The sequence below is a fragment of the Eublepharis macularius genome, chromosome 5 (genome assembly GCF_028583425.1).
Source record: "Eublepharis macularius isolate TG4126 chromosome 5, MPM_Emac_v1.0, whole genome shotgun sequence".
Lineage (NCBI taxonomy): Eukaryota > Metazoa > Chordata > Lepidosauria > Squamata > Eublepharidae > Eublepharis > Eublepharis macularius.
In genome coordinates, this window is record NC_072794.1 from 155,915,170 (window position 1) to 155,940,908 (window position 25,739).

The 25,739-nt window shown below is 43.7% G+C and overlaps 1 protein-coding gene across 1 annotated transcript; it reads left to right on the top strand.

Moving 5' to 3' along the window:
- The first annotated feature begins 1,497 nt into the window (after nucleotides 1-1,497).
- Nucleotides 1,498-17,468, top strand: C5H20orf85 (chromosome 5 C20orf85 homolog). The gene is made up of 4 exons (XM_054979045.1): nucleotides 1,498-1,615; nucleotides 8,804-8,885; nucleotides 11,664-11,762; nucleotides 17,144-17,468. Exons 1-4 carry the CDS (start codon nucleotides 1,569-1,571, stop codon nucleotides 17,297-17,299), a joined length of 384 nt encoding a protein of 127 aa, XP_054835020.1. The 5' UTR covers nucleotides 1,498-1,568; the 3' UTR covers nucleotides 17,300-17,468.
- Nucleotides 17,469-25,739: the final 8,271 nt, after the last annotated feature.

The window sequence follows — 25,739 nt, forward strand, 5'->3', positions numbered from 1 at the left end:
GCACCAAAGGGAGCAGAGGATTTAAGTGAAGAGAGACAGTTGGCTTCATTTGGTGCTGAAAGGTTTTACAAAACCACTGCTAGAAGGGGGGAAAAATGTACCGGAAAGTTGACAGAAGGCCAAAAATATTAATATACTAGAAGAACACAGCGAACTTTTTGCAAGCTGTAAATATTTTCTCAGATTCTCAAATATAGCCAGGAAGCGCGTTCAGATCTTTCTCTGCTAAATCATCCAGAACATGCGAATAAAACAAGCCATTCTGTAAGCTATTGTTATTTGTCTGCCACCATGTTTCTAAGAGCTTCAGAGGCATAATAATCCTGTAAGGGAGAGTGGGTTAAGAAAAGGTTTGTACAGACAGCTGTCGGCTGAGATTCACAGCTGACAGGGGATTTGAACCTGGATTTTCTCATAACAAAGCACAGCATTTCAACCCCCATATTACACACCTATAGTGCAATCCTAAGCAGAGTTACTCCTAGAGTTGCCAACTCTGGGCTGGAGCCTGGGGAGGGCAGGGCTTGGCAAGGAAAGGGACTGCAGTATGGTATAATGCTGTAGAGTCCATCCTCCAACGTAGCCATTTTCTCCAGGGGAACTGATCTCTGAAGTATGAAGATTAGTTGTAATTCCAGGTGATCTCCAGGCCTCACCTGGAGTTTGGCAACCCTAGTTTCTGCCTTCTAAATACATTGGGCTTTGAGGGACACGGATTGTTTTATTATGTACATTCCATTTTAGGTGTCAAACGTGAAATGATCACCACAGGATTTGAAACCCTGAAAAAAATCAAAGCCTCAAATCATAGCAGTGTTTTCACACAACATTAAAGCGCTTTTTGCATTTCCACGTTGGTGTGAATTGGTGTGAAAGTACAATTGGTCTGGAAGTGGCTCTCCCACCTTCTGACTCGCATTAACAACTTGCACAAACATCAGAAATGAATTAGGAATCCAGTCTTATAACAACTATTGACAGGTGAATGTGACCAGAAGTTGCGTCCTTCTTCCAGCCTTCTGGAACAGTACCTGAAGTTGAAGGAAGGTTCTCATCTTTGCTGAGTGGAATGGTAGGATACAGGCCATTATTCTCTGTATATGTAATTCCTATTCTGCTGTCACTATTTCCTGCTCAATGCCCCTTTTAAACTGCTGGACGTGTTTTGCCTTTTGGCCAAACTTTGGCCAGACTTTGGAGGTGCCATTTTAAAATGTTGGGTGGTGAACATTATGCCCTGTTTTTGTCCCTGAAACACTGGAGGGGTATTTGGTTTGTTACACTCAAAACTGAGGCGTTGCTGTTCCACACACTGTTTGCACAGAGTTCACTCAGGTAGACAAGCACACAATCTGCCCATCCATGCCAGGGCAGGCCTAGGCAGAAGTCTTGCCTCCTCCCACGGCATTCAGCATTCCCCAGCCGTCTCCTAGCAACAGCAAAGCAGAAGCAGCAGTCGATTACCAGCTTGCCTCTTGTCTACCTGGCTGGGGCTGGGGCCAGGCTCCACGCAACTGCTCATCCTCCACCTGGCTGCCAGGGGGCGCTAGTCCAGAGCAGGGGCTAGGATGTCGCAGAAAAACAAACTGAACTTCGTTGCTGAGGACCAGATTTGGTAAACTCTTCACCCCTCCCTAATTTTCCCTTAATAACTCGGGGGCCCCCATAGTTTTCCCTTCTACTATTTCGTAGTCAGCTGTTTTAGTCTTCATTTACCAAAGAATTTTGTCCAAGCAGGGCCAAGCTGCCTCTAACACTGTAGTCCTAAACAATTACACCCGTCACAACTAGAGATGCCAATTCTGGCCTTGAAAATTTGGGGGCAGTGCCTGTGGAGAAGGGAATGTGGAGAGGGATTTCACCTAGAATCTGTCATATACCATACACTCCGCCCAGCAAAGTATATCAAATGGCTACCAAAGTAGCCATTTTCTCTAGGAGAATTGATCTCTGTAGTAGGGAGGTCAGTTGCAGTTCTGGGATAACTCCGGGCTCCATCTGAAGGTTGGCAACTTTAATCTAAACCCATTGACTTCAATGGACTTGGGTATTACTCCAGTGTTAAATCTGATTCGCTCTGCAAGTAAGTTGCAGCAAAAACAAGGATAAGACTAGCAAGTTTATACTCTAGCATAAAATGTGCTAGCCTTTAAGGTGCCTCGAGTCACCTTCAGAAGTACCCACATCTCTTTATCTTATGTACCCTTTCTCCCCTAATGTGGTACCACTTCCTAAATACATGTGCTACAATCACCCAGTTTGTATTCTCCTCATCTGAATTTAATCATAAGCCAGTTTGATGTCGTGGTTAAGAGTGGCAGGTCTCTAATCTGGAGAACTGGGTTTGATTCCCCACTTCTCCACTTGAAGCCAGCTGGGTGACCTTGGGTCAGTCACAGCTCTTCCAGAGCTCTCTCAGCCCCACCCACCTCACAGGGCGATTGTTGGGGATAATAATAACATACTTTGTAAACTGCTCTGTTGTCTTGAAGGGTGGCATATAAATTGAATGTTGTAGTTAAATCCATTTTTCCCAACTCTGTATTGCTTTTTCATCCGGGCACTACCACCTCACCTACTATGGCTCCCATGCTGGGCTCTTCGCCTGGCTCTGCCAGGGGTGGCAGCAGTGGTTGTCCCCCTAGGCACGCCTCCTTCTCCCCCTGGGCAGGCGTCTCCATCAGCACCACCATGAAGTTGGTGGGCAGGTCAGGGGCCTTTCCCTGCGGGGCGGCTAAGGGGGGAGCGCCCCACCAAGCAGCTCCTTCACTGCCACCTCCAGCCAGCCACACATCTCCTTCCTTCTCTCGTCCCTTGATTGGCGTGGCAGCAACGGTGGGAAGAGCAACAGGAGGGCAGCTTTCTCTTCTTCTCCCTCCCGGCCTGCCTCTCATCTAGCCAGGCGGCAGTGGTGCCTCAGGAAGGAAGGTAAAGGTAAAGAAAGGGAAGAAGAAAAGACATGGGAAGAGGGAGGGAAGGAAGGAAGGAAGGAAGGAAGGAAGGAAAAGAAAGAGAGGGAGGGAGGGAAAGGCAAAGGAAGAAGCCAGGGAAGCAGGCAAATTGGGAGAGGCTCCACCTGGAGAGATGGCCCACGGGTCTTTGGGCGCTGGGGGCGGGGCCACCAGTCACGTGATCTTTTTTCAGATGTGCCAGATCTCAGATCTGGGTAGATCCTGCTGAAAAAAAGCCCCGGTATCCACCACCATACTGGAATTCTCTCTGGTTTTTCTAACTCTTCTCCTGTTCTCTTGCCTAGGGGTTTTCCACAGCTTTTTTTCCTGTCAGTTCTGGTCCCATTCTGCTTTGATTTATCCCCTGAGTTCCGAATGCATTTTTTTGCCTTTAGTTTTTGAGGTTTCCCCAAGTTTCCCCCCAGTTATTTTGAGACCACTTTGACTCCTGTCTTTTTTTGGAAGCCAATTTTGAATCAATGTTTTCCTCATGCGTAATCTTTCTCTCAGTTTTGTTTGTCCCACTCATTCCAATCTACCTTCAGCTCACTTTTTGATTAGTGGACATTCATCACCATCAAACCACTCCTCTCCCCACCTTTCTTTCCCCCCTTCCTGGTTTTATTTTGATTTTTTTTTAACCATCAGTTTCATATTAATAGATAGACCTACTGTTGGAATAATAGGTATGGCAGGTTCTCTGAATTCCCAGCTTTCATTTTTTTAAAAAAAATTAAGTCCAGCAGCACACAGTTTGAAAAGCAGATAGCTGCTGCTGCTCTGTACGCCATCCCAAGAGAAGTTGGTTCGTCCCGCCAATGTTGGCCTTTAACTCTTGGCTTTCAGTCAGCCCGGGCAGCAGTTTCCAATTAAGGAGGGGGGCACTTAGGTATGGGTGTTGGAGTTGTTCCCCTTTTAGGCTTCCCTAGGCAAAGGCTTCCCCATGTGTTTATTCTCAATCTTTTCTTTTAAATTCAGCACTTATAAGCAATCTGTTGATCTATTGATATAAGCATGTGCAAAACATTTAATGGGGGTGCTGTGACATCACTGGTGATGCCACTGGTGACGACAGCGCCCTCACTTGGTTATTTAAGGCATGTGTAGAACAAAATAAATCCGCTCCACGACTGTAAAAATGCAATGGGAGGGTGGATGTGTGGAAGAAACTTACCCAAATCAATTCCAGTGCTTGAGGATTGACTGCTAAGAAAATCAGGAATAAATAAGTGTGCAGAAAAGCCCCTAATCAAACCTTTTAATAGAGCTTTGCTAGAATTTTCCAAACTCAGCCATGATTTGCTCCAAGGCTCCCGGGTGTTTTTCTAAATCACATTCATTTCTCTTCAGTGTGCACACACACACACATATCATCTTGGAAATTTTTATCATACATTTTAGGGTAACCTGCAACCCTCAGCAATCCTCTCTCCCACCCCATATGCATTTTTGGTGATTATTTCAGCTCCTTTTCTTGGGGTAGCAATAGTGGAGCGGTTTCCAAGACTGGGATGACGGGGAATGAGACTTGCCTGAATATTTCAGATTTCAAGGGGAGAGGGGGAGATTTCTAGCAAGATTTGGAAACTTTTCCCTTGTATATATACAAGACCCAAAAATGTATCATGTTTTCAGAGCATTTGCTGTGATCACCATTTTAGATCACATCACCTGACACATATAACACAGTTGCCAAAATAGATCAAGCGGTCTCATCATTTTTAAAAAATCCAACTAATGGCCCATCTAGTCCACCTCCTTGTCTCACACATTGCCCACCCGGATGCCCCTAGAAGATCCACAAGCATGGCACAGAAGCTAAATCCTGGCCATGTCCTTGCCCCTCAGTGCTGGCATTTTAAAGGTAACTGTCTCTGAACGTGGTCATTGCAGCTAATAGCCATTGATAGACCAGTCCTCCGTGTATTTTTTCAACCTTTTTTTAAAAAATAGATCACCCCCACTCCTCCCCTGTGTCTCTATTACAATTGGGTCAGCAGAACAGAATACATTTATTTATGTATCTCTAACCCACTTTTCCCCACGTGCAAAAATATAATTTAGCACAAAAATATAATTCGGTGACAGAATAATAAATACTCCAGGCTGGTCGCGGATCCTCTGGCCTAGCTTACTCAGGGCTACAGACTTGCAAGCCACAGACCAAGAGCTACAGTCCAAAAACTGTCTGGGTCTCACCTTTCGGCTCTCATCCAAAAGCTTGTACCTTTGGGGAAAAGAAGCTCAGCCCAGATCTTTCATTTCTGAGCCAGCTGAGATATTCCCAGAAGTCCCCTAGGCGTAAGAGTCAAATGTACTGGCTGACTAGTGTCTGTTATGTTACTTACTGTTCGTAGAGACATAATTCCTCACATTGTACTATTCTAGTGGAGTTAGCCATGTTAGTCTGTAGTAGCAAAATAGTAAAGAGTCCAGTAGCACCTTTAAGACTAACCAAGTTTATTGTAGCATAAGCTTTCGAGAGCTCTTGAAAGCTTATGCTACAATAAACTTGGTTAGTTTTAAAGGTGCTACTGGACTCTTTACTATATTGTACTATTCTGTAAACCTTTGTTTTTAAGGCTGAACTGTCTCCCTGTTCTGGACTGCACATCCAGCTTTTGTTAAGCTTCTTTCATCCCCATACCTTCCTGATTTGTGCTTTATTTCTTTCCTAGGGTTGCCAGGTCCTCTCAACCTCCTAGCGGGGGATTGTGGCCTAGCACTTACCTGTTTTGGTGGGGGGGGTGCATGCGTGCGCACGTGCACCGCAAGCGTGATGACATTACTTCCAGAAAGTGATGTCATCACGCAGCCCCCTGGGCGCACACTCACACTCCACAAGGGCCCAAAACGCCCCTGTTTCGGCCAATATCGGGCTCATTTCGGGCCCATTTTGGCGCAGATCAGGCCCGCTTTGAACCACTGTGGAATGAGGGAGCACTCCTGCACTCCACAGTGGCCTGAAACGGGCCCAATCCATGCAAAAATGGGCACATTTCAGGCCACTGTGGAGCGCAGGAGCATTCCCATGCTCCTCAGTGGCTCAAAGCGGGCCCAATCTGTGCCAAAATGGGCCCAAAACGAGCCCAATCTGGGCCGAAACAGGTGCTTTTGGGGCCCCTGCAGAGGGCAGAAGTGCTCTCATGGTCTGCAGTGGCCCTGATCTGGGCTAAAACGGGCCCAATCCAGGCGGCGGCAGCGCATGAGAATGTGCAGTGAGCAAGGGAGCGCGCACAGAAGGCACGCTCCCCCCCCCCCCCGCTGGCCAGGTAAGCAGGGGCGGGGAGTGGGGGAAGGGGATCCCCCACGCCCAACAGGGGTCTGGCATCCCTATTCTTTCCTGATTGTTTCCTGACGCTATTAGGTTTGCCAGGTCTATTTCCTCCAAAATTTGCAAAGAAAATGGGTATGCCAATCACCCCCACCCAGCCAAGAGTGTACGTCCCACAAATCTACTGCATGAGGTCCAGACCAGATGCTATGATTGCCAGATCAGTTATCCTCAGTATCTTTCAACATGGGTAGCCATGTTAGTCTGTCTGTAGCACTAGAAGAGAGCAAGAATCCCGTAGTGCCTATAAGTCTAACAGTATCTTTGAATGTGGTGTAGTGGTATTGGACTACGATATGGGAGACCCAGGTTTGAATCCCCACTTTACCGTGGAGGCTCACTGCATGACCTTGGGCCAGTTATACCCTTTCAACCTACCCTGCCTCGCAGGGCTCTTGTGAGGGTGAAATGGAGGACAGGAGATCGATGCAGTTGCTTTGGGTCCTCCATTGGGAGAAATGCAGGGTAGGACATTGATTATACATTGAATGTTGCTTGCAGCCCACCAGCAAAAGATGATCACTCTTGCTGCTGCTTCATCTGGTCTGGTTGCAACTCTTTTATCGGGAGGCAGAACTATTAATTCGTTACTGTTAAATATTGTGAGTGCGGCAATCAAAGATCGGCAATCCGAGCAAGCATTTGTGGAGCATATAGTACCTGAATAAATAAATAAAATCTCGAAAACTAATCCTTTATTAGGAACATCATGATTAAGAGGATAACATTCTGGGTCATTCCCTCTCCCCTTTTATTTCCAATTTATTCTGACCTTCCTCACAGAATTTCAGGTCTGACTCCTGTTTTAGCCTCCCAACAACCCTATGAGATAGATGAGGCTGTGACTGGCCCAAGGTTATCCCCGTTCTGCCATATCGGCTCACTGCTTAAATTACAAAATAAATAATAAAAGTAAAGGATAGTTGCCCCCAGAATAAATGACTGTTTATACGAGGGCCTAGATGATGAGCAGTATCCATTAAGTGATTGCTCTATTCTATTTGTTCAATACCCTTTGCAATCCCTCAGGTGTGAAAGGCAGAAAAAGATGTTTTTCCTTAGGTAGGCCGCAGATGTAAAGAAGCATAGCGTTACAATCCATTGATACCAAAATTACTTCATAACGTTACCGTTAAAACTGCAATCTAAGCTCCTAGGGCGGCGCAGACTACAGCTCAGTGAAAATCAGAGTACATTAAAGTCTCCAGCGTCACTCCGAGTACTTCATCTTCACTGGTTTTGTGGGTCAGGCTGTTAACAACTTCAGAGAACAAGGTTACCATCCGTACAATCATTTACTCCAAAACAATGGCTTAATATAATTACTTTAGAGTAAATATGCTGTAAATTACTGCAGGGCTTTTTTATTTCCAAAGTCCTTGAAAAGGGCTCACTCAAACCAACTTGTTCATCATTCCTTCAGTGAGCAAAAGGCATCAATATGATGGGAGAACCTGCAAAAACCGTGTGTGTGTGTGTGTGTGTGTGTTGTGATACAATGTGTTTCTGTGCTTTTAGTATACACATCGTACTCTTAAATCGGTGAAGCTGGCTTCTATCCCCATAGTCTCACCCCTTGTAGGTTCTCTTTCTTGAACACACTCAAGTGTGAAAGATGGTTGGAATATACAACAGCCCTCATTTCTGGTAGAGCAATATGATAAAATGAACTTATATTTGGGTCTAGTGCGTTTTTATGTACCCTTCCTCCATGGCGCTCAGAGCAGAGTACATGGTTCTTCCTTCCTAATTTTATCCTCACAACAACCTTGTGGGATAATAATAATAATAACTGCAGCTATATACTGCTGTTCTAGACAGGTTAGTGCCCCACTCAGAGCGGCGAGCAAAGTCAGAGTTATTGTTATTCCGAATCCCCACAATACAACTACAAGTGGAGGGAACCTATGAACAGTAAAGATGGCTTAAGGGGGTGGCAGTTTCTGGCAGAAAAACAACACGAGGGAAAAAATGGACTCTTTCCTCCTGCCCCTGTCTTTCCCTGTGTACAGCAGACCCCGCGGATCCTTTCTTCTTTTTAAAACTACCCTAAGAGGGTCTGCTCAGAATACTATGGCCAAGCTGGACAAGCATAATCCAGACCCAACTATTTAAAACCCTGTCGTCTAGAGATACAGTGGGGCTCACACACACACACACACACACACACACACAAACACACACACACACAAAGTGCAGCGCCTTCAGCAATTCATTTACATGCTGCATCATTTTGCATGCGCAGGACAAGCTCTGTGATCAGGATATATTTTCAATATATTTACCAAGAGTGCCCTTCTGTATAACTTAACACAAACCTTTGACATTGGAATGTTTTACATGGATGCTTTTTCAGAGGCTGGACTCCTCACGGTGCTCTTCTAGCACAAGCCTCGGCCTGCTTCCAGAGCCTGTGCCAGTAGATCTTCCTAAAGCAGGAATCAGGACAAGTTTTTTAGCAGACTTACTTCTGAAAGTCTTGTCAAGGTGATGTTTCCCCTCCTCCCATTTGTGTCAGGAAAGATCACCTTGAAACAGAACTCGAAGCGGCGCGGAAATGGCCAAAACGTTGGGGATTTCTCACCATGCCAACTGAAGAGGTAACGGATCGAATGAATTTGCACACACCTACATGCATAATGTTATTTTACTGTGTTTTAATGTCTGTATCTTTTTAAATTTGAAAGCCATCCTAAGAACTAGAGGGACAGGATGTGCGTGTTCCCTGCCAACAAGTTGCCTCTGACCTATGGCGACCCTATGAATGAAAGCCCTCCCAAAGGTCCTATCATTAACAGACTCGATAGAAGGACAGGATTGGCTCAGCGGTAGAGCATCTGCTTGGCATGCAGGTGCCAAGGTGATGTTAAAGACCAGTGTCAGAGACGGTAGAGAGCTCCTACCAGTCAGAGCAGACAATACTGACCTTGATAGATAAATAGTACTTAGAATCCTGAAAGAGGAGGCAGGTCAGGAAGGGATTTGAAGCAAAAAAGCAACATGGGGTGGGGTGTATTTTTAAAAAACAAAAGTTTATACCTGGGAGAAAAAGTTTGATCTTTAAGGTGCTACTCATGGCTTTTGGCCACTGTGTGACACAGAGAGTCGGACTGGATGGGCCATTGGCCTGATCCAACATGGCTTCTCTTATGTTCTTATTTTGTTCTAGCTTAGAAAAGTCTAACATTGCATGAATCAATTGAGAATCCTCAGGATACATGGCACCCAGGAAATCTGATTGACAGAACAGTCTTACTGTAATATAAACATGTTAAAGCCCTGGAGCCATACCTCTGTTATGGGCTTACACCCTTCCCGGGTAACTGCTTATCCAAGGTTAATTCTTGATTGCAAATAAATTAATTGTTGACATTCCCTCCTCACTGTAGGGCTAACTCAACCCACAGCTTAATCTGAGAGAAAGAATTTGTCCATCGAGGCAAACTTTGCCTCCTGTGTAAGACTTCAGCTTCAATGGAACTCATACATAGGTCGTTAGGTGAGGGGCCCACAAAAAATCCCTTTGCATGGACCTTTGGGAGAATCACTACAGGCAGGTGCCTGTAGTCCACATGAGTTGCCAGAATTAGCCAGTCTCCAGTTCCTAAAATAAGAAATGTTCTTATGCCCAGGATTGTCCAGTCATCCTGTTAAGGGAGAATTGGTATAAATGTTCTTTAGATGGCATATCAGTCCCAAAGATACTGCAAAAACTAATAAGGACTGTAATGGAAGTGCTGGAAATGCCAGAATATGAACACAACATTTTATCACATGTAGTGGACATGTAATAAAGCAAGAAAATACTGGATAGAAGTACATGAAGAAATGCAAAAGATATTAAAATTTAAGTTTGTGATGAATCCAAAAAACAAGTTATTAAATATTTTACCAAGTAATATTACATAAATTCTCAGTTAATTATTTAAGTATACGGTGACGGCATCCAGAGTAGCATTTGCAACAAAATGGAAGGCAGAAAGCTGCCCAGATCTGAAGGAATGGAAGAACAAGCTATACAAATATGCGACAATGGCAAAATTAGTATCTTATATACATAATAGGCCAATTTCAGAATATCAAGAAAAATGGAAAATATTTTTGATTATATAGCTGAAAATGAAAAATAAATAAGAACAATTGTTATTAGATATGAAATAGATAGAAAGATACTAGAAGTGAAAAAATTATGAACATATATAATCAAGTTTCATATGGATATGTGATATAATTTACCTATTAAGTTTCTTTTATATACATGAATTGGATGATGTGGTTAGATTTTGTGTAGGATCTAGATGATTATTGATTATTATAGTTGTGGGTGATGGTAGAGATATGTTCTAGATGACTGTTTGATTGTGTTTTATGTTGTGTGTTTTTGAGTTATCAATTGAAATAATTTATTTTTTAAAACCCTCTATGGTTAAACCATAGATTTTTGGGCAAAGGCTAGAGCATCAACAGCAAAGTGGTGATATCACCACTTTGCTGTTGCACAGGAAGTGATGTCACCACACGACCAGAGACATCATTATGCCACCGGTGTACTGACAACCTTACTTATGTCCTAGGATTGCCAGCAGTGTCTCAGCAAATGCCAAGAGATTTTGGAGCCTGTGGCCTGTGAAGGATGGAATTTGTAGATGATGTCACTTCTGGGTGATACTCAAAGAATCTCTGTAGTAAAGATCTTAGAGATCTTTTTATCTCTTAGAGATCTGGTTATTAGAAAAGTCACATCATATACTCCCAAAACACCACTCTCCCCAGCCACCACCCCCCAAAAAAAACCCTTCTGAGTGCCGCTATAAGAATTCCCCCAATCTCTATGGTCTGTATCATAAAAATTGAGGACATTCCTAGAGCATCACCCAGGAATTACCACTTTGGCCATTTTTTCCTCCTCAGTTTCTTGAAAGTGAGGGATTCAGGCAGAGGGCAGAGGCTAATGGTAAGCCTGTTATCCCCCATTAGAATCTGGGCAGTGATTTCTTTGCTTCTGCTGCATTTGAAATTTATTACACAGTTTTCTGGCTGTACATCTATTTAATAGGTACATATTCTCAGACATTATTGTGGTGTTAAGTGAGTCAACTTCTCAGTCCTTTAATTGAGAGCACTTATCTGTCCTCCCCATTGTTCTTCACCTTAAAATTAAAATTAATTCCCTGTATGAATGGTGAATTGCAGAAGCATCCAAAGCTGTATAATAAATAGCCTCATATCACAGGTGCCAAATACAAGGTCATCAGGTTGTGCTGTTCTGGGAACAGTATAAAATATCTAGATAGATATGAGCTATTACAATGTTATCACAATGCACTGCTCAGGCTGAAGTGCCCATTTATTTTATTATGTTGATCTTCTCTTTTTAGTTGATAAAAGATGAAAAAAAAAAGCCTCCTAAGCCTAAGATCCCGCTTCCGGAACACTTGCAAATCCGACCTGTGACACCGGTGGGAAAATATATTAAGGTTAGAAAATAGCCAGATGGTCGGAAATGGTAGTGGGATAAAAACATACCTTTGGTCAGCCCCCTAAACGATTCCCAATCGGTTGATTTGCAGCAGTAGGTCTTGAAGCAAAGGTCAAAGTAAATGATCATTAAGATTACTTTAAAAGGCTTGTCTGAGATAGGCAACATCCTTTAGAAGTTCTGCGGAGTCTAGCAGTAGGACACAAAGGTTATAGATTATCCGGCTAGTTATCCCATTTCTGTAGTTGCTGGAAACAGCTCAAAATTCAGAATTACCATATATTTCAGAAGTGTCTCTCTGATTGCTTTACTACAAAGGGTAAACGTAATTTATATTTCTTACCAGCACTGTCTCTCTTGGGCAACTTGAAGCAGAAGATAGCATTTTAGCCACTTTCTTACCGGTATTCTATACCACCATGTACTCGTTCAATTTCACCCCTGCTTTTTAAAAAGTCAGTTAAATTGGAATGCCCTGTTTCTGTGCAAAAGTGTCACACTATCCAGTGTTAGGTATGTGGTCACAAAAAATGGACAGACTCAGCAGATACTGTGGTTCTCTAAGCCTGAAGTGGCTTATAAAGCAATTTTCAGTGCAATCCAAAATGGAGTTACCCCCTTCTAAACCCATTGACTCAAGGGTGTAACTTAGTAGGATGTAACTCAACTTAGAATTGCTCTTTTTATCTGGTCCCTGCCATCATTTTAATTAAGGTTTGATTTTTAAACAATAGTAAAAGAAAAGCCGTTTGTTTTCCCAAGTTGTGAAGAGACATATTCCACGCTTTACTGTTGCATCTCTTTGGAATTTATTTGCAAAACCCTGGCCTTGCCAAAGTGCCTAGGTAATATAATTGTGGCGCTCCCCAATGCTACTTTGCAACAACATTATTGCAGAGCCTCAGCACTGGCAAAGGGAGCGGTTTTGAGTAATAAAGTATACTTCTGGCAAATAAAATGACTCTGGCAAGTAGAAAGGCAAAAATGTTAGTTGTCACTGGACAACGAATATCTTTGAAGAATTCATCATTCACAAGACCAGATTTTTTCCCCCTTAAAAATGCATGGCCAGAGAAGCTTCCTAACCAGGAAGTTGCTGTCTGAATGACTTCTTGCTTTCACCACATGCAAGAATCCTCCTTTAGATCAGAGCGTTAAAATATGGAGGTTTGGATCAAAGCCTGGCCAATGTGGTGCCCTTGACTCATGGCTTACCCATCAAGACAAAAAAAGTTAGTTTAGGAACTGTGTGAAGAAGAACCATGTTGATACATTTCAACACACGAGGTTTGAGATTATACCGTTTGATTGCTCCCATGGGAATGTAAGGTCATGTACCCATTTCCTCTGGAAGAGTTAGGCAAGGAATCCATAGCTCCTTTGTGTTGTACAGCCTGGAAGCAGAAGAATATCATTTTCTCCATTATTCAGCTCAGTGGGTGGCATGTACCACAAGGGACAAAAGAGAGAGAGAAAGAGAAAGAGAGAAAGAAAAGAAGAATTCATTTCAAAGGAAGTCCTCTGCCTAGATATCACAAACATTTTCCAGTCTTGGCTGAGGAACAAAGCAAAAGGGCTCTGGCAGCAGAACAAACTAGAAATATTGCTTTCTCGCTGCGTATTTCTCTGCTGAATAAGCCCCCAGATGTTAAAGCGATACCCAGAGAGCACTTTCAACATGACTTGTGGAGGGGGCTGAGCCAAAGTAAGCACAGAAGTCAAGGTGAAAAGGAGCTTCAGACTTCGAGGGCTTTTTTCCCTAGCAAACTTGCCAACTCATTTTATTTATATGAACTAGAATTTCAAAGGAATTAATGATTCCTTGTGCAAAATCCAACTTGGTCACTCATTTGTGTTTGTTCTTAGAATTCTTCTGTACCCTGCCTCTATAGCTGGGGCTATGGCTTGGTAGGCAGAGCAACTGCTTTGCATGTTCAAGGATCAGGTAGCAGTGGAAGGCCTCCACCTGAGACCCTGCAGAGCTGCTGCCACTCGGACAATATTGACCTTGATGGACCAAGGGTCTGACTCAGTACACATCAGCTTCCTGGTGTCCCCCAGTACAAATAATCTATTTCTAATAGAAAAAATTCTAATCTTGATGTTTATGTATCAATATAGGAATCCATTCACAGGTTTGATGGCAGACTGAGATTCCCATGGGTGCAAGAGCTTCTGCCTACACAGTGTAATTTCCACACACCCCTCCTCCAAATATACCCCCAGTCCTCTTCCTGGATTTCCCACCTCTCTCCCAGGAATAGGATTTGGGGAGGACATTTTAGGCTGCTATGGGAAGGAGAAGATGAATAACTCGTGCTCAGCAGGTAGAAATTTTTGGACACTCAGAAAATGATCGTCTGGATCCATCCTATCAAGACCACTCCATAATAAACCATATTGTTTTCCTGGTGGTGGTAGAAAGTGCCATCGAGTCATATCAAAGGTACGGCGATCCCTGGGGTTTTCAAGGCAAGAGAGTAACAGAGGTGCTTTGCTGTTGCCTGCCTCTGCATAGCGACCCTGGCCTTCTTTAGCAGTCTCCCATCCAATTTCTAACCAACGCCGAGTGGCCCCCACCCTGTTTAGCTTCCATGATCTGATGAAATCAGGCTAGTTTGGGCTGTCCAGGTCAGGGCATTGTCTTCCTAACATACCTTTCAATGCTACCAGTTCCAAAGATTTGGCAAGAGAATATATTGCCTGGGGGAAGATGTATTTCCAGTTAGCTTGTTACACCTTTATTTTTAGAATTATGTCCAGTTGTCATGCTATATACATAGGTGGCCATTCCAATCATAGCAACGGTCATTTCACCTGCACAAGCAGGTTTCCAGTTGGTGGGTGGCACCTGCCCCATCTCCAGAAAACTATTGTGGAGAGGTGGATCTCCACACTCACCAACCATCATTGTCTGTGTAGGCCTGGCCCCAGTCCAGGGAGAAGTTAGAGAAGCCGCAGGCTCTATACAAAAAGGTCCCCATGTTGTAGAAGGGGAGAATGATTCACTCAGCATCTATTTGACCTGGAGGAGCGGGTTCCATAAATTCAGTCCTGTTTCTAGATTTCGAACCCCTTTTCAACATAATACTCTGACAAAATAAACTTTTACCCTTTACGCTTATGCTCTTAAAAAATAGCTGCAGTCCATGTGACTCACTCTTAAGCAAGTTTGTGACTCTCAGCCAAAATTCCAAGGGTAGAATTCTCCCAAGTGGCAGAACAGATATCTTTTTTGCTTCTCACACGGGGGCTGTTTGAACTTGTAATTATGCTTAAGGCAGCATGTAACACATGAAACAACCGCTCTAAATTCAAATTTGGTAGATGCCCAATTCCTGTTCTTGCGTCCAGTCTTACCTCTTCGCTGCCGCAGAAATTGGTAGCTTGGCACTTCAAGGAGCGCAAAATCATGTTAAAAAACAGTAACATATGCATTATGCAGACAAGGGAAATTGAAGTATCGTGTGAAAATGATCTCAAATGAAACACTTCAATTAATTCGGCACTTTTTAGAATTAAATCCTATTGTTGTCAAAAAAATCTCCTCAGTCACTTTAAGGACTTTTATTTAAACCTAGAAAAAATGCCAACACTTCGTTCTTTACATGAAATGGTGTCTTTTGAATATTAATTGTCAATCAGTATATTAATTACTTGCTTATTATTAAGATATCTTCAACAGCAATCCTGAGCAGGTCTACTCAGAAGTTAAGTCCATCTCATTTAGTAGGGCTTACTCCCATGAAGGTGTTCTTAGAAGCAGCCTTAAGGACCATTTCTCCCATATGGCAGTGTCCTATATGACATTTGTCTCATATGGCAGTGTCCCATATGACATTTGTCCCATATGGCAGTGTCCTATATTTGTCCCATATGGCAGTGTCCTATATGACAGTCTTCTTAGGATCTCAGCCTTAAGGGCCCCCTGTCCCCAAGTCTGCTTCCTTTACATACCCCACCTTTGAAGGTGAGGCAGATAGCCTCAACGAAAAGCGTCTTTTCATCGGTGGCACTTTACATAAGTAACTACCTGCCAAATCTGGCTGTGTTCCCATAGGGTCAGCCCAATGCAAGTCAACATCTTCTTTTGTTCCGTGGCTGCTTCCGTTGCTGCCCCCACCCCATGCTCCTCTTCTAGCCAGCTCTCCTAGCTGAGCGATTGGGCAATGGTGGACCGCTGGCACTTGGACCAAACCAGAAGGAGGAAGGAAAAGAAGAAATGTGGGTGGGTGGGGATTTCCCTTCAGCCTTTAGAAGAAAGGCACACGTAAAGACATAAAGCTGCCTGTCCCTGAGAGTCTCTCTCTACATGGGACATCTGACAGATGAAGAACACGTGTCGGGAGATGCAGTGTTAGCTGGGAAGGGTAGTTTAAAAAGACAGAGCCCGTGGTAGTGCAAAGGCTTTGCTATACACTGGAGCTGTGTGAAGGGGCTGTGAAATGCCAGAAGGGAAACTTCAGCCCATTATAACCTCTCCAGGTCCAAGCCCAGCTCTGGAAGGCAACTCCAGCCCATTTCCTTTCCTTGCTGTATCCCACACAGTTTTAGACTGGAGAGGTAAAACTGACAGAGGCTTGGGGAGGCAAAGATGAAATTAACAAACCCTCTGAGGCACGATCTCTGTGGGCTCTGTCTTTTCAAACTACGCTTCCCGGCTAACATTGCATGTCCCTACACTTGATGAACACACACTGAGGCATCTCATGTAGAGAGACTCCAAGACAGAACTTTGAGTCCATCAAAAACCATATTGTCCACGCAGATTGGCAGTGGCTATCCATGTCCTCAAACTGTCTTCCATATCGCCTGCTACCTGATTCCTTTAACTGGAGACGCTGGGGATTGAACTTGGGACCTTCCTCATTCCAAGCAGATGCTCTACCACCGAGCCATAGCCCCTCCCTGAAAGGAAAGGAAACAGGAGGCTTCTCTCTCATCTTTTCAGTGCCCCTGAAAATCTGAAACCTTAGGTAGTTTTGCCTAATGGTCTATAACCAGCCATTCTTATTTTGACATCTTAATCTAGTGTTCAGTCCCTTATTTGTGGTTTTGTCCTTTGGCATGATACCACTGCTATTGTAAATCATAATTCTTGGTGTTTAAGCAGGACTTTTTAGGCTGAGTGAACTTGGGTTTCGTGCTGCTTAATGGTTTACGTAATCTTAATGTTTATTGTTTCTTGGTTTTATTATTACATTTTATGCTTGCCTGGAACTTTCAAGCAATTTGAATTGGAGGGTGCAGTGTATAAATATTGTTGAGAATAATAATAATCATGCAAGTGGATGTAGCTCAAGGATTCTTTGCGGGGGAGAGACTGAGAAATGCAACAAAAAAAAGTACTTAAATATCTTACGTATGTCTCAATTTCAGATAGAGCCATCTCCTCCTATCCCTAAAACAACTCAGGGGTTTATCGGCTGGAGATCAACTGTACCAGGTTTGGAACTTGAACGTTATTATCAGATCAGAAGCTGCAAAGGTGCTTTTCATAAGGACTTGCAGTGGCCCAATGAACCAACTGATTAACCTTGATGAAGAATATCTAGGCCTCTCTCCCCGCCCCCTCTCTCTCTTTGTTCACTCAAACATCTCCCCCATTTGACAGGGAAATAATGGAACTAAAATACAATTGTACCTCAGTTCATCAGTGCTTTGTGTAAGGTTTATCTGGTCTTACTACTATTGTATTAAAATTTTCAGCATATAATAAACCGATATGCTTTTGCTGCTTTTTTCGCAACCCAAGTGGTATGCTTACTTTGTAAGAAGAAGGAATAAGAACTGGAAAGAAGGTGGAAGAAACAAAAGGAGGGAAGAAGAATAAGATTAGGATGGGATGCCTGCTCAGGGCTCCTCCCCCATTGCCTCCCCTCCCACAGTGTCTGTGGCTGGCATTGGTCCTACCCAGCCCCACTTTGATGGCCTGAGATGTATTGTGACGCTGGCCACCTAGACTTCCCACGGACCTCTGAAATTGTTGCCGAGCCAAGGGAGTCTCATTGCCTGGTGTGGCTGCCTGCCTCTTTCCAGGAGCTGGCATTTGTGCCATGAGCCCCACAACGGCCCGCTGGACCCATCCCAATCCTTGTGCAACCCAGGAAGTAAGATGGGCCTCCATCAGGTGGCAGGAGAGAGTGGGGCTGGGGCTGTGCTTCTGTTGTTGTCAGGAGGTTGCTGGACGTTGTGCCAAGTCTGGGCAGGTCCTCAGTAGAGATGGGCACGAACCGAAATACGAACCAAAATTAAGCACAAACCAGGCCGGTTCATGGTTCACAAACCACAGTTCATCAGATCCCATTTCTGATGAACCGCCACAAACTTTAGGCTGGTTTTTTTGGTTCGGTTTTTTGGTTCATCACTGCAGACAGCCTGGTGCCAATCAATCAGTTTCCTAGGCAACAGGGGATGGACTTCCTGCAGACCTTCTGCTGACCCGGAAGTGATGGTTTTCTGACCTGGATGTGACGTTTTCACAAACCAAACAAACTGGTTCGTGAACTGGGGCAGGTTCATGAAAGTTTGTGGTTCGTGAAATTTGATGACCCACGAACCACATGGTTCAGTTTTTTCCCGGTCCGTGCCCATCTCTAGTCCCCAGACACAGAATTCCCAGGGTATAAGCTTTTGAGAGTCAAGCTTCCTTCATCAGATAAGATCAGAAAGGAGCTACTGGACATGAACCTTACTCATCTACTGCAGACTAACATGACTACCCACCTGAAACTAAAGTACAGAGCCAGTTTGGTGTAGTGGTTAAAAGAGGCAAGACTCTATTCTGGAGAGCTGGGTTTGATTCCCCATTCCTCTGCTTGAAGCCATCTGGGTGACTTTGGGTCAGTCACAGCTCTCTCAAAGCTTTCTCAGCCCCATCAACCTCACAGGGTGATTGTTGTGGGGATAATAATAACACACTTTGTAAACCGCTTTAAGTGTGGCATTAAGTTGTCCTGAAGAGCAGTAAATAAATTAAATGTTGTTGATACATCCATGCCTACACATGACATAAGGTAGGAGTAAGTTAGGAGGGGCATGATATGAGGCAGGAATTTTGAATGTTGGTGAACGGAAGGGACCTCACAGGAAGGGGATGAGCTGGAAGAGCTGACCTTTGACTTGAATGTGCCATCACAGGATATGACATCACATCACCTCTGAGCTTCCTCCCCTCCCCTGACTTCAAAACAGGCAAATGGCCTGTTTGAAACATGGGCAAGGGGCAAAACAGACCATTGCATCAGATCTGCTGGGCGGTATCAGCGCAATCCTAAGCATGAAGCTACTGTATACTAGGAAAAGAGCTTCTAACTGCTTCTAAAACTACTATTGCTGTAAACAGCCTCAAAGGATGTGGTGCTGAGCTTGACCAGATAATCATTCATGTTACTAAAAACTCCCAAGGGTTCTTGCCCTCTGTGTATTTATTTATTTTATGTATTTGTATTCTGATTCTGAACAAGATTTCCGAGGATGTCAACAAATTAAAACATCTAAAAAACAGTACAATGCAAGAAACCCCAGTCAATAATATCGATTATATAAAATGCAGAACAGAACATGAAACTGCAAGAACAAAAGCCGCCACAAGAGAGTAAAAAACGTGAAGACTCAGACTTAGGCGTGCAACGGCAATAAACAATGCAAAGGTGCAAGCTGTTCGAAAGCAGCTGCAGCAGCTGGAGGCGGGGATGCTATTTTCAGTATAGTTAAAAATTGCCACTGCAGTTGACTCCCATGGTGTATTTTACAGTGATTGGGCCTTTGGGGTGGGATGAAGACTCCAATGTTCCACTGATGCCTCGCAGAAAGAAACTGGGCAGGTGCCTGTTAACAAGACACTTTCCTTTGTTGGATAGGGGAAGAGAAGATCGTGAGATTGTCAGATTTGTCTGACCGCTTACCACTAGCCTGCTGGCAAGGAATATTGAATTGGGCCCCATGGATCCATTCTACTAGTGATGCCAGCAGCTGTCCTTTGGCACAAGAAGTCTTCCCTGGTGCAAGGGAAGGCTTCTTGCTCTGGAATGGAGCCAGAGGATCTGACCCAGTACTCTCCAGGGCAGGAGTTGCAACTTTTTTGCTACCAATAAAGTTGATGGGCAAGAGATTCAGAAGGAACAAAAGGAAGTACTTCTTTACTTAGTAAGTAATAAAATTGTGGAGTTCAGTGCCAGTGAAGGCAAGTAAACAAAACTGCTTAAATCTGAAACACTGTACTGGAATGTAGGTTCGTCAACCCTTGCTAACTCAATGTTACAATTGCTTGTGCAGAACAAAGAGAGGAATAGCAAAGTACTTTAGCGAACTTTGAGGGGCTTACAACATTTGGACATATTTAAACTAGACATTTTCATCAATCTCATGCCTATTCAACCATCATGGCTTCCCTCTAAGGAATCCCAAGGATTGTAGCACTATGACAGCACTGAATTTTCTGCTAGAAATCCTAAGCCATCAGCAGAACAACGATTCTCAGGCTTTCATGGGAGTGGAGGGAGAAGGACAGCTATGAAACAAGTTTGTTCTGTAAATATTCTTTGTTAGCTTTATTATCCAGCGTTCTTTAATGTTGGGCATATGTCTGAACTAAATAAATCACCTCTAAATAGCCAACCTGCAATGTTCATAGAACAAAATGGTGGAAATGTACTTCTAAAAAAAAAAAACTAGAGTATTTTGTGGCTATTTAGGTACAGTAGCTGGCTCAAGGTTGACTCAGCCTTCCATCCTTCCAAGGTCGGTAAAATGAGTACCCAGTTTCCTGGGGGTAAGGTGTAGATGACTGGGGAAGGCAATGGCAAACCACCCCATAACAAAAGTCTGCCAAGAAAACGTCATGATGCGACATCACCCATGGGTCAGTAATGACTTGGTGTTTGCACAGGGGACTACCTTTACCTTTACCTTTACCCAGGGCTTTTTTTCTGGGAAAAGAGGTGGCGGAACTCAGTGGATTGCCCTCAGAGAAAACGGTCACATGGCTGGTGGCCCTGCCCCCTGATCTCCAGACAGAGGGGAGTTTAGATTGCCTTCCGTGCCGCTGAGCGGCGCGGAGGGCAATCCAAACTCCCCTCTGTCTGGAGATCAGGGGGCGGGGCCACCAACCATGTGACCATTTTCAAGAGGTTCCGGAACTCCATTCCCCCGCGTTCCCTCTGAAAAAAAGCCCTGCCTTTACCTATAGTAAGGCCAGCTGCTGGTAGGCTTTCTCTAACTTCTGAAAAAGTGATTCACAAGGAAGAAACTCCCACAACTACTTTATCTGAACATGTTGCTCAACATGCCTCGAAACAGCAACTGACCTTCTCTGCATTCTTTCCAAATAACAGAGAAATGATTCAGAGTGTTTGGAAAGGTCCCTTAAAGAACAAGAATATTGACAGAAGATACCACAACCAACAGATCACTTCAGAAAAAGGAGTATATATTAAAATCAGACTTTATGCAAGTCACAGCATTTTTTGTGGTAGAACTTTGGAAAGGTACTGAAGTTCTCAAGGTTAAATCTTGGTTGACAAAGCTGTTTACGGGAATGTTGATAGAGGGGGAAATCACATCTTTGGTTAGCAGAGCAGACCAAAAATAGAAGCTGTCGTATTTATAAATAAGTACAGATTCTTCATCTCTTTTTGGAGTACTTAACCCCCTAATAAGGATTTGTCTGATTTTGGGACTTGGAAATAACAGTGTCTTTGCTTTGATTTGAGTAGGAGAAAAGAATCTTGGGAATACATCTGCCAGCCTCGGAAGATCTCGGCTATTTTGTTTCTCTTCCTGTTAAAGGTATTTAAGGCTGGAGCTTTTGGGTGGACAATGGCTAACAGCCAAAGTCTCTGGGCCCTTAACCTTTCACTCATAGTCTGTGGCCTTGAATAAGTTGGCCCAGCGGATCCCGCACCTGCCCAGGAACTGGAGTTGTATACTTATTTTTTTTGACCAGTTTATATTTGTGTTTCTTTGTAAGGCACTTTGAATCCCAGTGGGGGAGAAAAAAGGAGAAACGTAAAAAAATAAATAAAATTGGAGATTATAATAAATTGGAGCCATTTTCACAAGTCTTAACTGCTGCACAAAATTGCGCAAAACTCATGGAATGAAGGCATCTTCATGGCACAATTTTTTGTCATGATTCCCTTTTGTGGTGCGATTTCTGATGTCAACATGCCATGAAATGGAGTCATGATGGGAAATCGCACCATGAAGATGCCATTGTTCTGTGTATTTTGCGCAATTTTGAGCAGCGGTTAAGACGTGTGAAAACAGCCCATGTTAATACAGTGAACATTAAGTGGCTTGGTTCAGCTGTAACTCCTTGCACCAAAAATGAGCCTTAGCTGGGGTACTTTTTTCATTCCCACTCCCTTTGGACATTGCATGGAGGCAGATTGGCCATTAAGGCCTCCGAGAAAATCCAAGTATGCCACTGTCCTGGGGGCTGCTCTCTGCCAGGGCTATTCCAGCCCTGAATAAGGGGAGACTTGGCTTATGCAGGGTGGCCTCGTGTGAAGCAAGTGGGATCTAGGAGCCCCAGATTATCATGAGGTGGGCAGAAGCCACCACCCCAAGCAATGGTCATTGCCCCATGTGAGGCAGATAGACTGCTCCTTCTTCTCTCCCTCCCCACCCCACCAGAGTGGGGTCAGGGTCAGAGCATGTGGCCCTTTTCTAGCCCAAGCTGCCCATTGGCACCCCCAGTTAATTAGATGTTTCCAGGCATGCAACAATAAACTAGCTTGCCATTGCTGTGGAACTGGCAAACCAAAGTTTATGCTTCCTCCGTAAACCAGGATTGAAAACAGTGGTTTAACTTTGGCTTGCAATGAAAGTACAAAGCACGATTGGCTGTAACATCTGAACCATTCCAGTTTGTTCTTCTCATTACTTATTACTGCAAAAAAAATCAATAAATGATCAATAAAAAATTGACTTTGGACCTTACTCTTGTCAAATTTGCTGTTGAGTTGTATATGTCACAAGATGAAAGCCTGGGGGCCCAAACCGTAGGAAGTTATGCCGGGAGCAAACTTATCTTGTGCGCGCAAGAAGCTTACGCATACTCTGGAGCACCCCGCATCATACGAGAAATAATGTCATTCCTGGCACAACGTAGAAGTAATGGGTCGTGCAGGGGCCAACTGAGTGGAAATCAATGTGTCATGATTGAATCTATGCAGTCTCTACGACAGATATCACTGGTAGCTTCATGGCATTAGAAGTAACATTACCTAAAGGCCAAAGCATGAAACACAAACAGGCTTGCCAGTTCCCAATGGGGTGGGGCAGACTCCCACACACACACACACACACACACACACACACACACACACACACACACACACACACACACACCCCGCAATCGTGCACCTTTCTCCCCCTGCCAGCCAGGTGGTGGGGGGTGGAGGCTGGGGGCAAGGGATCCCCCACCCCATTAGGAACTGGCATTATTTGAGTTTCATGCTTTGGCCTTTAGGTAATTTTACTTCTAATGCTATGAAGCTACCAGTGGTATCTGCCACAGAGGCTGTATAGATTCATGACTCATTGATATGCCCACAGACAAATCAGCAGCATACCACCATGTATCCAGCACAAAACCGGACCATAAGATTTCAGTTTGTTTACTAAGTTACTCTACACCACAAAGTTACTCCTCTTGTAAACCCATTTTATCATGCCTGAAAGGATTCCCACAGTAAACATTCTCAGCCTATTTCTGGGATATCCAGGGTCAGATTTCAGAGATCCAGTGAAAACAGTATGCGTTTCTAATATTTGTGATACCAGGATTTTGATTTTACACTGGCACAGATATATCTTCTATATATTCTAGACTTCGGATGATTCTTCTCCCCTCCAAGCTGTTCCTGAGAATCCCCCAGGAACAGCATTTGGGGTGTGCTTTAGGCTGCTGCAGGAGCGTGGAATCGATGAGAATCACCTCTTCCTTTGCACCCAGAAAAATCTACCCAGGATCCAAGCCAACCCTTAGTTTCAGTGTTGCAAAACCAAAGCTGTTTTGCTAAAATAAATGGCACTTTACTGATGGTATGTAAAACCCATGATTAGAGCCAGCAATCGCTCAGATCTGTCCTCTACATATAGGGACTGGCTGTCTCTGAGCCTCAAACTGTAACAAATGAGGTAGGCAACACGTGCATGGGACTCATGGGGCACGTAGGACTCAGATTTTGAACAAATATCTGCAAATCTGTCAAGATGAACGGTAGATTTTTTGCAATTTGGCTTAAGCACTGAACTTTACCTTCAAATAATACTTTAGGCCGAATCCACACTTTCTTTTTGTTTCCACGCCTTTTTCGCAAGCAGCGCGCTATTTATGCAGATACTCGCATGCTTTCCCATTCCGCGTGTTCCCCGCCACCACCACATCACTATTGCGCCTTCCCTCAAAACCACGTGATATTGGCGGAAATCCATTTTCTCCTCTTTTTTTTCACAGTGCATAAAGGTCGGTATACCAGTAAACCAAACATAGTGAGCAGCGGTTTGCGCGGGAAAAGAAACGGTCACCAGAGTCAAGATATCGGTATACCGGATAATTGACCCTTTTTAAAAAAAAAACGGGAAGTGACGAGCACCGTCAATTCTGACGGCAGAGGATGGAACCGCCCACTGTGATGCTTTACTCAGTGGCGTCTGGAGAACTGATTGCGCCATAAAGACGCAATGGAAGGGTGAATGTGAAGATGCACAGCATGGTAGCGGAATGAACCCGATTGCCACGACTGCGCAAGATAAGCAGATGGTGAGTGAGTGTGGATTCAGCCTTAGTAACTAATATATAGATAATGGTCACTTCTTTGCTTAGTAACTACAGGATATTGTTACCTGCTTAGGTAACCTAAAGCTACAATGGGATTTTCTGAATAATTTTTTTAAAACCCTTTTTCATTTGTGTTATTTAAGTGGACATTCTTTTGGTCCCAATATATCAGTTTCATCATTAAGCAGAACTTTTAACACGACCTTCGTGGGTTTAAAAAAAACAAAACAAAAACTTCAACTGCAATTACAAATTAGTCATAAAAAGGTCTGGCCAATGAATGACAAACAGGCAACATCAGGGTATTAAATCACTCTACACTGTATGAAACCTGGCATTTAATCTATGGAAATTAACCTCCTTATTGGAATCCAACTGGGTACATAAATGTCACCAGTCCTTTAAAATGCCACACTGTTGCCAAGGTCACAACCATATAAGTAAATCTGATGTATACTTTAGGGAACAGCTTCAAGACAAATTACCAAACTAAAAGACTGTATTCAGAACTTAGAAGCAGAAGCTGGTGTTTTAAATTTGTAGACATATATAATTACAAATAACGTTTACAATATATATATATATATATATATATATATATATATTGTAAACGTTATTTGTAATTTCTTCTTCCTTTCCGAACAAAGCATCTCTGAGCAGTTCACAATCAAATAGGCACACACAATGAAATCAATAAAACACCATAACAGAATAAAAATAAACAAGGGCAAACCTCACAGATCAGGGAGTTCTGTAATCGAAGTGGAACCACTGAGAAAGTTGTAGGAAAATACACACCATTATAGCTTCAGAACCACCATCAAGAGCTGCTCCATTACACTAAACCAATCTAGAGCTTAACAAGGAATGTATTCTGGAAATAGTAAGTCCTTTTCAGATAGGGTTGCCAACTCTAAGTTGGGAAGTTCTTGGAGATTTGGGGACAGAGCCTGGGAGGGTAGAGTTTGGGAAAGGAGGGATCTCAGTAGAGACGTAATGCTAATAGAGTCCGTCTTCTGAAGCTCCCATTTTATCTAGGAAAACTGATCTCTGTAGTCTGGAGATCCGTTATAATTCCAGGAGAACTTCAGGCCCCACCTGGAGACTGTTTTCAGATGCTTCATTCACACATACCAGGAGGCTACCAACTGCATGCAGGGATGGTGGGTGGGGAATGGATATCTT